The 16,138-nt window shown below is 46.5% G+C and overlaps 1 protein-coding gene across 1 annotated transcript in view; it reads right to left on the bottom strand.

The window, feature by feature from the left end:
- LOC135085901 (dipeptidyl peptidase 9) overlaps positions 1–16,138 on the bottom strand; it is a 38,496-nt gene that overhangs the window by 19,491 nt on the left and 2,867 nt on the right. Inside the window, 12 exon segments of the mRNA XM_063980686.1 lie at positions 431–754; positions 1,489–1,595; positions 2,747–2,900; positions 2,903–3,262; positions 4,715–4,804; positions 4,846–4,993; positions 5,779–5,902; positions 7,388–7,509; positions 8,614–8,716; positions 9,119–9,216; positions 10,191–10,369; positions 14,190–14,391. Of these exon segments, the coding sequence (XP_063836756.1) occupies positions 431–754; positions 1,489–1,595; positions 2,747–2,900; positions 2,903–3,262; positions 4,715–4,804; positions 4,846–4,993; positions 5,779–5,902; positions 7,388–7,509; positions 8,614–8,716; positions 9,119–9,216; positions 10,191–10,369; positions 14,190–14,391 (2,011 nt within the window).

The following is a 16,138-nucleotide window of genomic DNA, read 5'->3' as shown; positions in this document are numbered from 1 at the left end:
ACACAACAAGTCTCACCTCGTCAATGTCCACCGCGCACAGTGGTCAGCAGTATGTTTTGGATAACCAAGCAGATTTCATTGTTTACACATCTCTTCTCCGCTCCGCACAAAACCACTCCGCGCCGCACCAATGCTGCTGTCAAATTCTATAGAAAACTTCGTCCGCCCGACACATCTCCTCTCTTCTCCGCTCCGCTCCGCCTTGGCGGAAACCGGGCCTAATCCGTCGAGCTCTGAAAATGACCTTACCTCGTCAATATCCACTGCGCACGAGTGTCAGATGCCACGTATAGATGGCACTCTTTAGGTGTCTCACGGAGCCCTACAAAGTACACGCTAAACTAGACCTTACTATCTATCCATCCAGGATCCAGGATCTTCCCGCGACCTTTACCAAATCGTCGGTCCACCTAGTGGGACAAGGTCTCACCTCGTCAATATCCACCGCGCACGAGTGGCCGACAGTGGTCAGCAGCGTGGGCGCGTGCGGTCGCGGCGGGTTGTACGGCGCCGCGTACAGGTGGCGCTCCAGCGGCGTCTCGCGGAGCCCTAGGAAGTGTACTAGCTGCCCCACATTACTGTCTACACAACAAGGTCTCACCTCGTCAATATCCACCGCGCACGAGTGGCCGACAGTGGTCAGCAGCGTGGGCGCGTGCGGTCGCGGCGGGTTGTACGGCGCCGCGTACAGGTGGCGCTCCAGCGGCGTCTCGCGGAGCCCTAGGAAGTATACCAGCTGGCGGGCTTCGTCTACCTGCAACAGAAATGTGAATTAATCGAATCATAATAGAATCAAAGCCGAACGGTGGTGTCGGACTGGCCGACTCGCTTAAATACGACAACCTATACACGCTCGGTCGATCATCGTCGCAATCAAGGTTTATTGTTCCAACAGCACTGTTACACTTCTTTATAATGGAAAATCGTAATACTTAGAAATAATTAAAAATAACAAAAATTTTGAAGGACTTTACAACCTGACGATTGAGCGGTGGGGCAGATCAATTCTGAACACAAAAAAAATTGCGCTCTTGTGAGCGTATTAGTAAGGTGCGATTAGGAATGCACCAGGTGCGTTGGAAACTTTGCATTATTATTATTACCATTAAAATGTCGGCATCTGATCCAGATCAAATGAGTGCAATTTCTATTGCTACTATTATGTATTCTGTGATACAACGTCGTGATCATACTTACATTAGGTACCACAGTAATGTTGCTTTTTATTTCTTATCATATTTTTAAGAAATCTAGGTCTAGGTTTTAAGAATTGTCAGACAAAATATAAATAAAATCACTACTTTGTGTGAAGTTTGGACTGATTGGTAAAATTGTACATCAGACGAAAGCACTTTTGACTGGAAAAATCAGTCAAAAGTGATATTGACCAAGAGCATCAGTCAAAACCACTTTGGACTGATTTTTGCAGTCAAAAGTGGTTTTGACCGATTATGAGTTTTGACTGTAACAGATACACAGATTACGTACCCAGATCTTCCTGCCCATGATCTCCCAGTCTCCAGCTGTGATCGGCTCCCGGCTCAATGTGTGCGGACCCAGCGCTGGGCCTTCGTCCGTTATCATGTCCAGCACAGCTGCAGGACAAATTGTGTTTTATGTAGCATGGAATAAGAATCATTTAACAAATCAAGAACAAGGTTAGCGTTCGGGAAACTTCATCTTTTCGTTCAAAATACCGCAGTGATGATGACATCGTTAGTTTCAGCCAAATGACGTCCACTGCTGGACAAAGGCCTCCTCCATGGTTTTCCACAATGATGACATATGGTTCAGAAATTTGGCCTCTCAATAAAGGCCTTATACAGATACAGAAGCTCAAAGTTGCACAGCATGCTGCTACGGAAAGAACTATGCTCGGTGTTTCTACGAGATCGAATCAGAAATGAGGAGATCCGTAAACAAACTAAAGTCGCTGACATAGCCCGACGGATCAGCAAGCTGAAGTGGCATTGGACAGGGCACATAGTAAGCAGAACTGACGACTGAGGACATATGTTTGTCTCGAAGCGCTGGTAGGGCCCAAAAGATAAGGAGACATGTAAAGTGCCCCATAAGGGCTACCTTTTTTTATTATTTACATTTTGACGTTCATACCACTTGTGGTCTAAACTGAATAAATATTTTTGATTTGATTTTGATGGGGCAGCAAGGTTCTGGAGTGGAGTAGGACCTGCAAGCGCAGAGTGGGACCTCTAAATAATTTATTTTGGATTTACTCACAAGCTAACTCGAAACGCTTTATGGCGCAGGTGACCAGATACAGGTGCAGGTGGGAGGACAAGAAGACAAGAGAGGAGGAGAGGAGAGGACAGGAGAGAGGAGAGGACAGGAGAGAGGAGAGGACAGGAGAGAGGAGAGGACAGGAGAGAGGAGAGGACAGGACAGGAGAGAGGAGAGGAGCAAACATGAGACAGGACAAGAGAAGAGAAGACAGGAGAGAGATGACAAGAGAATGGAGAGCACAGGAGAGAGATGACAGGAGAGAGGAGAGGACAGGAGAGAGATGACAAGAGAGGGGATCAGGAGAGAGATGACAAGAGAGGGGAACAGGAGAGAGGAGAGGACAGGAGAGAGGAGCGGACAGGAGAAGAGATGACGAGAGAAGAGAGGACAGGAGAGAGGAGGACAAGAGATAAGAGAGATGACAAGAGAGGAGATAACTAGGAGAGAGGAGAGGACAGGAGAGAGGAGAGGACAGGAGAGACAAGTAGAATGGTATACTCACAAGCTGGCTCGCGCCGGTTTATGGCGCACGTGACCAGATACAGGTGCAGGTGGCCCGTCTCCTCCGAGGCCCAGACGAAGCTGGCCTCGCCTGGCGCGCTGGCAGGAGAGAGGAGAGGACAGGAGAGAGGAGAGGACAGGAGAGACAAGTAGAATGGTATACTCACAAGCTGGCTCGCGCCGGTTTATGGCGCACGTGACCAGATACAGGTGCAGGTGGCCCGTCTCCTCCGAGGCCCAGACGAAGCTGGCCTCGCCTGGCGCGCTGGCAGGAGAGAGGAGAGGACAGGAGAGAGGAGAGGACAGGAGAGACAAGTAGAATGGTATACTCACAAGCTGGCTCGCGCCGGTTTATGGCGCACGTGACCAGATACAGGTGCAGGTGGCCCGTCTCCTCCGAGGCCCAGACGAAGCTGGCCTCTCCTGGCGCGCTGGGCAGGAAGTGTAGGATATCGTGGACGTTGATCCACGCTTCTGGCGCTGATTCCGATATTAGCACTTGGATGTCTTGCGGCTTCTGGAAGGGAGGGTAGATTGTAGAAGTGCTTTTGGTAGTTGACAATACAAATAAAAGTATATGTAGATAGAAACTTCAGATAACGTTTTTCGGAATAGCTCCGTCCGTAGTTCCTTCCCTTCTTTCAAGAAAGAAAGAAGAACATTTATTTGGTTTGTACATAATATGAGACAGATTTAGGCTGAGTTGCACCACCTAACTTTGAACGTAACTATGACGATAACCGGTGTTTTTTGTATGGAGTTTGACAGATTATTGACGTTTATCAAAGTTAAAATAAGATGGTGCAACCCAGCCTAAATGCCTTTTTGACTCTAAATAGAGTCAACAATGGCAACCGCTCAGCATATGTCATGCAGGTAGAACCCAGAACAAAACACTGGTATTCTGCGAAAGCCAATGTTGCAAGAAAGAGTCGAGAAAATTTTAATTTTGAAGCCATTATTCCTAATATACGGTTATAGTACCTGATCCAAGGGTTCCTTAGCCACCGAGAAGGGGTTCTGTAGGTGCGGCGGTGCGTTCTCGTAAGTGACTGGTGTACTGAACTACTCGACTGGGGGTCCACTGGAGTTTTGGATCCAGAGTAATTACTAAGAATACAGTTAGAGTTCCGAGGGTTCCTTAGCAACCGGCGGGGGGTTCCGTAAGTACGTGAGTGCGATCATTGGAGTTTGGAATCAAGGGTTATTCCTAAAATAATAAGTACCTGTTCCAAGGGTTCCTTAGCGACCGGCGGAGGGTTCCTTAGGTGCGGCGGTGCGTTCTCGTGACTGGTGTACTGAACTGCTCGACTCGGGGTCTACTGGAGTTTTGGATTTAGAGTTATTCCTAAAACGTTAAGTACCTGATCCAAGGGTTCCTTAGCCACCGGCGATGGGTTCCGTAGGTGCGGCGGTGCGTTCTCGTAAGTGACCGGTTGTACTGAACTGTTCCACTGGAATTTTGGATTTAGTTATTCCTAAAACCTTAAGTACCTGATCCAAGGGTTCCTTAGCCACCGGCGAGGGGTTCCGTAAGTACGTGAGTGCGAAAATTGGAGTTTTGAATCCATTATTCCTAATATACGGTTAGAGTACCTGATCCAGGGGTTCCTTAGCCACCGGCGAGGGTTCCGTAGGTGCGGCGGTGCGTTCTCGTAAGTGGTGTACTGAACTACTCCACTGGGGGTCCACTGGACTTTTGAATCCAGGATTATTCCTAAATTATTATTGACTACCTATTCCAAGGGTTCCTTAGGCACGGGCGGGGGGTTCCGTAAGTACGTGAGTGCGACCATTGGAGTTTTGAGTCCAGGGTTACTCCTAAAACGTTAAGTACCTGATCCAAGGGTTCCTTAGCCATCGGCGAGAGGTTCCGAAGGTGCGGCGGTGCGTTCTCGTAAGTGACCGGTTGTACTGAACTGTTCCACTGAAATTTTGGATTTAGAGTTATTCCTAAAACGTCAAGTACCTGATCCAAGGGTTCCTTAGCCACCGGCGAGGGGTTCCGTAGGTGCGGCGGTGCATTCTCGTAAGTGACTGGTGTACTGAACTGTTCCACCGGAGTTATGAATCCAATGTTATTCCTAAAACGTAGAGTACCTGATCCAAGGGTTCCTTAGCGACCGGCGAGGGGTTCCGTAGGTGCGGCGGTGCGTTCTCGTAAGTGACTGGTGTGCTGAACTGTTCCACCGGGATGAGGGCCAACTCTAAACGCTGCTGCTTGCGATCCAGGAGTTGCACCCAGACGCTGGAAAGAAGGTTTGTTATAATGAATACCGGGTGTAAAAAATACGTATACAGAGTCCTATAGTGGGTGAAAGTGGGTGAAAGACGTGCTAATGTTTGAGTATAACACCCAAACATTAGCGGAAGAATGGGGGTGTACACGCTAAATAATCCATGAGTGCACACGCACACTACAATAATGCCGCTCGGATTGCTCGGATACGCACCCAGCGCGACCGAGACCAAAAATTGGTGGGGCGCGTCTTCGTGGATGAAACGATCTATATTTAATTAAACTTTTTTAACACTACCAATATTGTTCGAAGATGCCTTCTATTGCTAAATATATGGAAGCTAAAAACACTGAATTTTCGGATAGATCCAGTTCGTTCTGTAACCTATTTATTGATACAGATTGATAGAAGTTAAACTTATGAAGCACTTTCAGAATCAGTAACCAGTTTTTCGATATTGTATAGTTTAGAAATAATCGAGTGAGATCACTTATCGTTTCCACCCTGTATAACATCACCCTACAGCCAATAGGGGCGGAGCAGTAAAGAAAAATGTTGCAAAAACGGGAAAAAATATTCAAACTATTTTAACGCGTACGAAGTCGCGGGTACAGCTATGACACTATAAAGGCGAATTTGTGAGTATGTATGTTTGTTACTTCTTCACATCTAAACGGCTGGAGCGATTTCAATGAAATTTGGTATAGAGCTAGCTGATATCCTGGATTAACACATACGTTACGTTTTACCGCGGGTAACACCGAGGGGCACAGCTAGTAAAGAATAAACTCACAATTTCCCACAAGGCGTCCACCCCACTCTGGCTAAGTACTCAAACCACGGGAACGCTTCCTTCAAGGGTGTTCGCAGTTCGTACCATCGGATATCCGTCACTTCTGTGGAGTCACTGTCCAGTACTGAAAATATAAGGCAATATTACAAGAGAAAACAAGACTATACCATCAAGCAGAGAGATTCTGCAGTGTGGAGCGGAGAAGTTTTTGAATAACCAATCAGATATAATTATTTTCTCTCCGCTACGCACAGCTCCGCTCCGAAATTCTATTTAAATTCGGTAGAAAAATTAGTCCGCCCAATACTTCTCCGCTCTGCTCCGCTTTGGTGGAAGCCGGGGCTTACTGAAATGTTTTTTTTAAATAGACTCGTTACTCCCTCATGGTAAGCTTAATATGTTTGTGTCATAAGTGGGTTTACCACAATAATCGAGCAGCGGCGGGGATCGAACCCATGTTCCTCGGATCACGAGTCAGTCAGTCCGATACCTTCACCGTTCGGCTATCGTGGCTTCGGCTAATGTGTCTTGTGCGTTTATTATTGTACCAAAAACATAAATATTATTATCACTTTACACATAGTTTTACAGTTCCTTCATTCGAGCAAGGACCTGTTCATCACCAGGACCTCACGAGTAGTCGCAGTAACTGGTTCGCGCACTCCTGGCACACAATCAGGCGAAATTATGAGAAGTGATGACATTTATCAACGATAGCAGCCCGACGCGAAGTACCGTATTTGTGGTGTCAAGCCCCAGAAGGGGGAGAATTGACTATGAGAAGGGACATGGATCAGATAAAAGACAATGCCGGAAATTGGCGTCTTTTTTTTTCGCGCGGCCATCGACCAAACCTTGTTTTTTGATGACAAAATAGTGTAATAAACCAAACTTACTATGACATATATACCTCTAAACTCAGTCTGAACTGAGTTACGAGCATTAGAAGTTGATGATTTTACATACTAGATTTGCTTTTTGCGCGCATGTTTTGTAAGAAATTGCAACAAAATAGTGACATTGTATGTGTAAACAAACAATGCCATCCATTAAAGGCTCCAGATATCAGGATGGAGCAGAATCAGCGCTATAAGAAAATAGCGCAATATTTTGTTGCAATTTCTTACAAAACTTGCGCTTACAAAACTTGCGCGCAAAAAGCAAATCTAGTATGTAAAATCATCAACTTCTAATGCTCGTAACTCAGTTCAGACTGAGTTTAGAGGTATACATGCCATAGTAAGTTTGGTTTATTACACTATTTTGTAATCAAAAAACAAAGTTTGGTCGATGGCCGCGCGAAAAAAAAAGACGCCACCTTCCATACAAAATCTGGCATTGCCATTTGTAGGGAGTCAAGCAAAGCGCCCGGGGAAAAGAGCCCAGAGCAAGTACCCGCGCGCTCTCCCGAGATTCGGTTCGTACGCCGTGAGCCAGGAAGAACCATGGGTGGTGGTGAGTTCCTTCATTTTCACTTTTATAACACAAGCATTAAGTTGCTTACTTTGGGACTAGCTGGCGCTGTGTGAAATTGTCCAAAGATTTATTTATTTATTTATTTATTTATTTATGTGTGAGTGTGTAAATCAAGTCTTATATCATCACATACCTGGCGCATCAGCCGAGCCTTCATGGTAGTAATCCAGAACGGTTGTGGGCGAGGCTTTCTGGAGACGGAAGGTCACCATCTTCAGCACAGATTTGGCGTTTGGAGTACCAGCGCGGGGAAACCTGCGGTATAGAATTAGTTCAGCTGATAAATACCCGGCGAACTTCGTACCAATTTGAAAGAAAGAAAGAAACATTTATTACAAAAACCAACGGATTAGCAAAGCTAAAGTGGCAATGGAAAGGGCACAGTACACAGAATTGATGGCTGATGGGGCAGCAAGGTTCTGGAGTGGAGGCGACATATCGGCAAACGCAGCGTGGAACGTCCATCCACAAGATGGACCGACGATGTTGTTTAACGTGGCAAAAATCGGAACTAACGACCCGATATGATAGTAGCGCCCTCCTGACAATTTCATAGCTAGGACGGTTCAGTGATTCACAACTGTACTTGTAAACCCTTGAAAAAGAGGCTGACAATAGTGACTGACTGACTCCCGTACTCACAAAGATGCTTACTTAAGTGAAGCAGCAAATCGAACGCACAGCGTTGAATACAGCTCTGTGATAGGTTCGTGTGTGACCCTGTGCGTACACGCGCACTGTGAGGCCTCATAGTAATGCCCATTGTTCTATGGCAATAAAATCTCTTTACGAATATGTGTGTTTAATTATGTAGTTATGATGTGTCTAATCCCAGGTTTCAACACCATTTATTGTCCCGAAGCAGTGGTAGGGTTAATACTGGGACGTGTAAACTACTTTGTAAAGGCTTATTTGCAAAAATGAATGAGTTTTATGATTATTATGAAAATTCGTAAATATAATTTTGATCAAAATTAAAAATCAAACAAATAAAATGTCGATTAGATTTCTTAAGAAAATAATCTCGATTCAATAATATGTGGTGGTATCAATAAACCATGGAGGCAGTTAATGAGTTCGTTCGTTTCAGCCAAATGACGACCACTGCTGGACAAAGGCCTCCCCCAAGGTTTTCCACAATGAACGGTCCTGCACTGCCCGCATCCAGGTTCTTCTAGCGACCTTAACAAGATCGTCGGTCCACCTAGTACATTGGTTCAAAGTGGGGGGCGTGCACCCCAGGGGAGGCGCAAAGACCTTTAAAATGTAAATGTTTTTTGTATGGTCGAAAGGGGGCGCGTCTCAAATAAGTTTGGGTACCAATGAGCTAGCAGGAATTAATGAGTGTTTACAACCAACCTGAACTCCTCGACCTCCCCGCTGCTATTCTGCGAAGAAGGGAAGCTGAATATCTTCACGTCGCTCTCGTCGACTTCCTCGTACACTATTCTGAACACGTCATCTGTGAAAAACAAGCAATTTATACAAGAAATATCTTAGGCGAAAACAGGATATTTCGACGGGTTCATCCAGTGTCTAATGCACGTTTTCACTATCAATCCCTAATTTTTAAGTTACCCATATGGTAACACATACAAAATACATAAATACAGGGTTTGCGTTATATTATTTTTTTCATATTTTAGGGGGATGGTCAGAGGTATAGTCCGGATTCACAAACAATGCTTGCTTAAGTAAAGCAGCAAATCGAACGCACAACGTAGAATAGAGCTCGGTGATTGGTTCGTGTGTCACCCTGTGCGTCCACGCGACTTCATAGTAATGTTTGTGAATACGGGCAATACCTCCCATAGCAGTTTGATTCATCCATTCTGGGACACCCTGTATGCAAGTATATGCTCACCGTCAGACTTCGGCTGCCACCAGAAGCCGGTATACCGCGAGAACTCTTCCTGCGTGACGTAGCACGGTACGCCCGCCTGCCTGGGGTCGTCTGCTAACCTGGGGACATTTGTTGATTCACTAGGACTTCGCTTTGACACCGCGGTATAACTTAAAGACAGCGCCATCTAGTTTCCAGAAAAGAAACTACCGTTAGCTTAGTGTTATGTCAGTAACTGATCAGTTTTTTGCGGGATTAATGGCGCGACAGGTCATGCAAGCTCGCGAAAGGCGATGACAGCTCGCGAAAGCCAATATGGTGTTGATCCCTTTTCGAGTTGACAGGTCTGCTATCACCCGTTTCCCATATTCAATCCGTGTCCAAAATCCGGATTGCAAATGTCAAATTTGAATCTGTTTTCGATCAAATATCCATAATTTTTTATGCGGTTACGATTTGGATTAGGATTGAATATAGAAAACCGGGTCTCAAGTGATATTTTTTTATCTGAGTTACATATGTACTCACAGCTAGACGTTTCGGCTGCAGCACGGCACTAGCAGTAGCCGAAACGTCAAGCCGTGAGTAAATATGTAGATCGTTCCACGCACGAAGACGCGCCCCACCATTTTTGGTCTCGGTCGCGCGGGGTGCGGGGAGTTTGATCCGAGCAATCTGAGCGGCATTATTGACTATTGTAGCGTGCGTGTGCACTCATGGATAATTTAGCGTGTACCGATAACACTTATGACCGGAAAGATAACAACGGAAAACGCAGCGTGGGACGTCCACCTCGTACGACGACACAATCCACAAGGTGGATCGACGACATCGTAAAGGTAGCAGGGAAGCGCTGGACGCAGGCCGCTACCAATCGATCAACGTGGAAAGCATTGGGGGAGGCCTATGTTCAGCAGTGGATACTCATCAGTCCTATGGCTGAAATGATGATGATGATAACACTTAAAAATTAACGGAAGAATGGTGGTCCGCGTCTTCGTGGATGGAACGATCTATTACTCAGATAAAAATGTCGCATTATGACCATCTTAGTTCAAATGGAACGCGAAAGTTTAAAATTAAAACAACTAACCTGTCAGGATGGTGTCCTTTAGCAGCGTACGTGAGCCTCGCAGGCCGCGCCACCGCTCCCGCCAGCCATACGTCGCCGCGCGCCGCGTGAGCCACCAGCGCCGGCGCCCGCGGGCACATGGCGGGCGTAAGGGCGCAGCCCCCGCCTGTGCTGAGCGAGCGAGGGACTAGGGGAGGCGACTGCGGGAGAATAAAGTTCTGAGTTTGATCCAGAGATGGCGTTGTTATGCTATGTCGCCTGTGCTGAGAGCGAGGGACTAGGGGCGGCGACTGGAGAGAAAAAGTTCTGAGTTTGATCAAGAGATGGCGCTGTTTTGCTATACGTCGCATGCGCCGCGTGAGCCACCAGCGCCGGCGCCCGCGGGCACATGGCGGGCGTAAGGGCGCAGCCCCCGCCTGTGCTGAGCGAGCGGGGGAGTAATGGCGGCGACTGAGAAAAACAAAAAACTTTTCTGCTAGAGAAACAAGTACTAAGTTTGATCAAGAGATGGCGCTATTCTTATATTCTGCTATGCCTGCTACGTCGGCTGTGCTGAGCGAGCGAGGCACTAGGGGAGGCGACTGGAGACAAATAATAACTTTTTCACTTCTCTACAGCACTGCTAGAGAAATAATCAAGTTCCGAGTTTGAGCAAGAGATGGCGTTGTTATGCTACGTCGCCTGTGCTTAGCGAGCGGGAGACTAGGGGAAGCGACTGCGGGAGACAATTGAGTTTCGAGTTTGATTAAGAGATGGCGCTATTCTGCTATGTCTGCTACGTCGCTTGTGCTGAGTGAGCGAGGATATAAAGGCGGAGACTGGAGAGAAACAATAACTTTTTCACTTCTCTACAAGTACTGCTAGAGAAACAATAAAGTTCTGAATTTGATCAAGAGATGGCGCTGTTTTACTATACGTCGCCTCTCGCCGCGTGAGCCACCAGCGCCGGCGCCCGCGGACACATAGCGGGCGTAAGGGCGCAGCCCCCGCCTGTGCTGAGCGAGCGAGGGACTAGGGGCGGCGACTGGAGAGAATAAAGTTCTGAGTTTGATCAAGAGATGGCGCTGTTTTGCTATACGTCGCCGCGCGCTGCGTGAGCCACCAGCGCCGGCGCCCGCGGGCACATAGCGGGCGTAAGGGCACAGCCCCCGCCTGTGCTGAGCGAGCGAGGCACTAGGGGCGGAGACTGCGGGAGAATAAAGTTCCGAGTTTTATCAAGAGATGGCGCTGTTTTGCTATACATCGCATGCGTCGCGTGAGCGAGTGCGGGAGACTAGGGGAAGCGACTGCGGGAGACAATTGAGTTTCGAGTTTGATTAAGAGATGGCGCTGTTTTGCTATACGTCGCATGCGCCGCGTGAGCCACTAGCGCCGGCGCCCGCGGGCACATAGCGGGCGTAAGGGCGCAGCCCCCGCCTATGCTGAGCGAGCGAGGGACTAATGGCGGCGACTGGAGAGAAAAACAAGAAGCTTTTCACTTCTCTAGAGTACTGCTAGAGAAACAATCAAGTTCTGAGTTTGATCAAGAGATGGCGCTATTCTGCTATGTCGTCTATGATGAGCGCGCAGGGGACTAGTGGGGGAGACTGGAGAGAAAAAAACGAAGCTTTTTACTTCTCTACAGCACTGCTAGAGAAACAAGTACTAAGTTTGATCAAGAGATGGCGCTGTTTTGCTATACGTCGCATGCGTCGCGTGAGCGAGTGCGGGAGACTAGGGGCGGAGACTGGAGACAGTAAAGTTCTGAGTTTGATCAAGAGATGGCGCTATTCTGCTATGTCTGCTACGTCGAATGTGCTGAGCGAGCGGGGGTCTAATGGCGGAGACTGCGGGAGAATAAAGTTCTGCGTTTGATCAAGAGATGGCGCTATTCTGCTATGTTGCCTGTGCTGAAAACGAGGGACTAGGGATGGCGACTGCGCAAGACAATTAAAATCTGAGTTTGATCAAGAGCTGGTATCATTTTGTTTTTTTTTTCTGAGTAAATATAAGCGATTGGAGTCATGACCTCGGCAATTGGTTGATTTCAGTAGTGACTGATACGTTGGCCTGTAAAAATAGTGACCGATTTCGGAGCTCCACAAGAGAACGCGACTAATGACTATGAAATATTAGTATTTTAGAGTATTAAAGGGATCTTATAAAGTCGCCTCGCGCCGCGTGAGCCACCAGCGCCGGCGCCCGCGGGCACATAGCGGGCGTGAGGGCGCAGCCCCCGCCTGTGCTGAGCGAGCGAGGCACTAGGGGCGGAGACTGCGGGAGAATAAAGTTCTGAGTTTGATTAAGAGATGGCGTTGTTATGCTTTATTCATGTCGCCTGTACTGAGCGAGCGAGAGACTAATAGTTCTGAGTTTGAGCAAGAAATGGCGCTGATATAAATGTGTTGAGCGAGCGAGGGACTAGGGGAGGCGACTGCGGGAGAATAAAGTCCTGAGTTTTATCAAGAGATGGCGCTGTACTGTTTTACATCGCGGTATCATTTGGTTTTTTCCGGACAAATAAAAGCGGAGGCGGATCAAGAGATGGCGCTATTTTGCTATGTCTGCTACATCCCCTGTAATGAGCGAGCGAGGCACTAGGGGCGGAGACTGGAGAGAAAAACAATAACTTTTTCACTTCTCTACAGTACTGCTAGAGAAACAATCAAGTTCCGAGTTTTATCAAGAGATGGCGTTGTTCTGTTAAACGTCGCATGTCATGAGCGAGCGGGAGACTAGGGGCGGAGACTGGAGACAATAAAGTTTTGAGTTTGAGCAAGAGATGGCGTTGTTATGCTTTATTTATGTCGCCTGTACTGAGCCAGCGAGGGACTAATAGTTCTGAGTTTGAGCAAGAGATGGCGCTGATATAAATGTGTTGAGCGAGCGCGGGAGACCAGGGGGGGCGACTGCGGGAGATAACATAGTTCTGAGTTTGATCAAGAGATGGCGCTATTCTTATATTCTGCTATGTCTACTACGTCGAATGTGCTGAGTGAGCGAGGAACTAAAGGCGGAGACTGGAGAGAAACAATAACTTTTCCACTTCTCTACAGTACTGCTAGAGAAACAAGTACTTAGTTTGATCAAGAGATGGCGTTGGTCTGCTATACGTCGCATGCGCCGCGTGAGCCACCAGCGCCGGCGCCCGCGGGCACATGGCGGGCGTAAGGGCGCAGCCCCCGCCTGTGCTGAGCGAGCGAGGCACTAGTGGCGGAGACTGGAGACAAATAATAACTTTTTCACTTCTCTACAGTACTGCTAGAGAAACAATCAAGTCCTGAGTTTGATCAAGAGATGGCGCTGTTTTGCTATACGTCGCATGCGTCGCGTGAGCGAGTGCGGGAGACTAGGGGCGGAGACTGGAGACAATAAACTTCTGAGTTTGATCAAGAGATGGCGCTTATCTGCTGTCTACTACGTCGCCTGTGCTGAGTGAGCGAGGATATAAAGGCGGAGACTGGAGAGAAAAACAATACCTAACCTTTTCACTTCTCTACACGTAGTTCAGTAGTGACTGTGATACCTTGGTCTGTAAAAATAGTGACTGATTTCGGAGCTCCACAAGAGAACGCGACTAATGACTGTGGAATATTGGTATTTTAGAATATAAAAGGGATCTTATAAAGTCGCCCTCGCCGCGTGAGCCACCAGCGCCGGCACCCGCGGGCACATAGCGGGCGTAAGGGCGCAGCCCCCGCCTGTGCTGAGCGAGCGAGGGACTAAGGGAGGCGACTGCGAGAGAATAAAGTTCTGAGTTTGATCAAGAGATGGCGTTGTTATGCTATGTCGCCTGTGCTGAGCGAGCGGGAGACTAGGGCAAGTGACTGCGGGAGACAATTGAGTTTCGAGTTTGATTAAGAGATGGCGCTATTCTGCTGTCTGCTACGTCGCCTGTGATGAGCGGGGGACTAAAGGCGGAAACTGGAGAAAAACTAGAAGCTTCTCACTTCTCTACAGTACTGCTAAAGAAACCATAAAGTTTTAAGTTTGATCAAGAGATGGCGCTGTTACATTTTACATCGCGCTATCGTTAGTTACCTGATTAGGTCCTTCTTCGGCTACGAACAGCGACGAAGCGCACGGGAATAAGACCCGTCCGGTGGCTGCATGTAGTTCGTATGATGCGATTCCCCAAGCGGCCACTCTCTGCCTTTCCAGTAAAAGTTGTTCTTCGCGCGACCATTTGCCTGATGTGACGCCGAGCGCTACGTTTGACTCGATGAGCGGCTTCCATTCTAGTCTGGAAGAGAATAAATACTCATATGAGACAAATCCAATGAGAATTTTTTTATGCAAGACAAGGCAGGTATATCCCCTCAATCTCACCTGGTGTTAAGTGAGATGCAGTCTAGGATGGTACATATCTGCCCTGTAAGTGCCTATTCACTCTCGCCTTGAAAAGGTCCGTTTAATGTCTTCATTCTAACTATTTATTTGCATTAGTGTGCTCTTAATAGGAGTTTACAACGATTATTCAGTCAACAGCACATCAGACAACATTTAATTTTTATTGTTCGTGTAATATTACACTTGGCGCTGGCTAGCCAGTTCCTTTGCTTGAACATGGCTTGACACTGCCGCGTGTCTAGCTAGATACAATAAAGTGTCTTTATTATTGTTGATTGCTAATTATCTATTTACTTAACACATTTATTGAAGTATCAAAGTGTTTGTTTTTCTAATGAGGATCAGTACTGTTGTAGAAAATTCAATAAAACTAGTATCTACGTTAATCTTTAAGACATAAGAAAGATATATCTTTTTGAATTATCCAAATCGGACCATTACTTACGAAGATATTAAGTAATAAACATAGGCCGTTTTTGCCGCTAAAAGTCAACGTACGCAGGGCCGCGTGACGTCACTGTATCCGAATCGAGCGCAGCCGGCGTACTATTGGGATGGAAAATATTTTTTCCAGCTAAACTATCAGTTTTAGAAAAAAACTTTTAATAACATTTATTCATCAAAATAAAGTAATCTATCAAGTCATACCCAGTTTCTGGCATTTCTGGCATGGGGGGGGGTGTCATATCCAGCTTCTGGCCGAAGGGGAGTCATATCTAGCTTATGCTTATGACCTGGGGAGAGGAGGGGGGCGGGGGAGTCATACCCAGCTTCTAGGCTAAGATTAAATAGATTTCCAGGAGGGAGCAGCTGTCCTTTCCTGCAGCAGCTGACCCGCCCATGGGAACGGCGAATAGATAGGTAGGTACGTAGGTTTAACTCAGAAAAACTAAATAACAGGTAGGTATTGCGTGTACATCGAAATGATCTTCATAGCAATGTCTTGTAGCCTAGGCAGAGTGTATCTGCCTCAGCTATACCTTATTGTTAGAAGTAAATAAATTAATACTTATACATTTTTATATTTTACTTGGAAGAAGATATGACTCTAACAACACTTAGGAACACTTTATTTCAATAAATCGCCAAATATACCACCGCGGAGACCCCAATCGCGTCTCTGCGTTCCATTGAATCGTATGAGCGTATGAATTTTTTTCGTTATTTTTCACAATTTCTGTTTTTAAAAATTACCTATCGATAGCTTGCTTTATTCTGATGAATAAATGTCATTACAAGTTTTTCTCTAAAACTGATAGTTTGGCTAGAAAAAAATATTTTCTATCCACGCAGTACGCCGGCAGCGTTCGGATCGGATATAGTGACGTCATCGTCCCCGCGCCGGGCGGTAAGTGAACTTTTTTAGTAATTTGGCCATAACTTCGTCAATTTTTGTCGTAGAACAAAAATTTTTGGACTGTGTATTAAGGATTTCTTAGCCCTATAAATCTGCATTCACAGCTAAAAATCGAAATGATCCTCATTGGTTGACAAGTCATTTACAATACTTTATGAATCAGTAAATTAATTAAATAAATAAGATAGACTTTGTTTAACTTTAATCAACAAGTAAATTTTATGATATGTATACGGAATAGTTATGTTAATATTCACACTTTTATTATCTAGTTATTTTACTC

This window comes from Ostrinia nubilalis, chromosome 30, assembly GCF_963855985.1.
Source record: "Ostrinia nubilalis chromosome 30, ilOstNubi1.1, whole genome shotgun sequence".
Lineage (NCBI taxonomy): Eukaryota > Metazoa > Arthropoda > Insecta > Lepidoptera > Crambidae > Ostrinia > Ostrinia nubilalis.
This window is presented reverse-complemented; position numbering and strand designations above follow the sequence as displayed.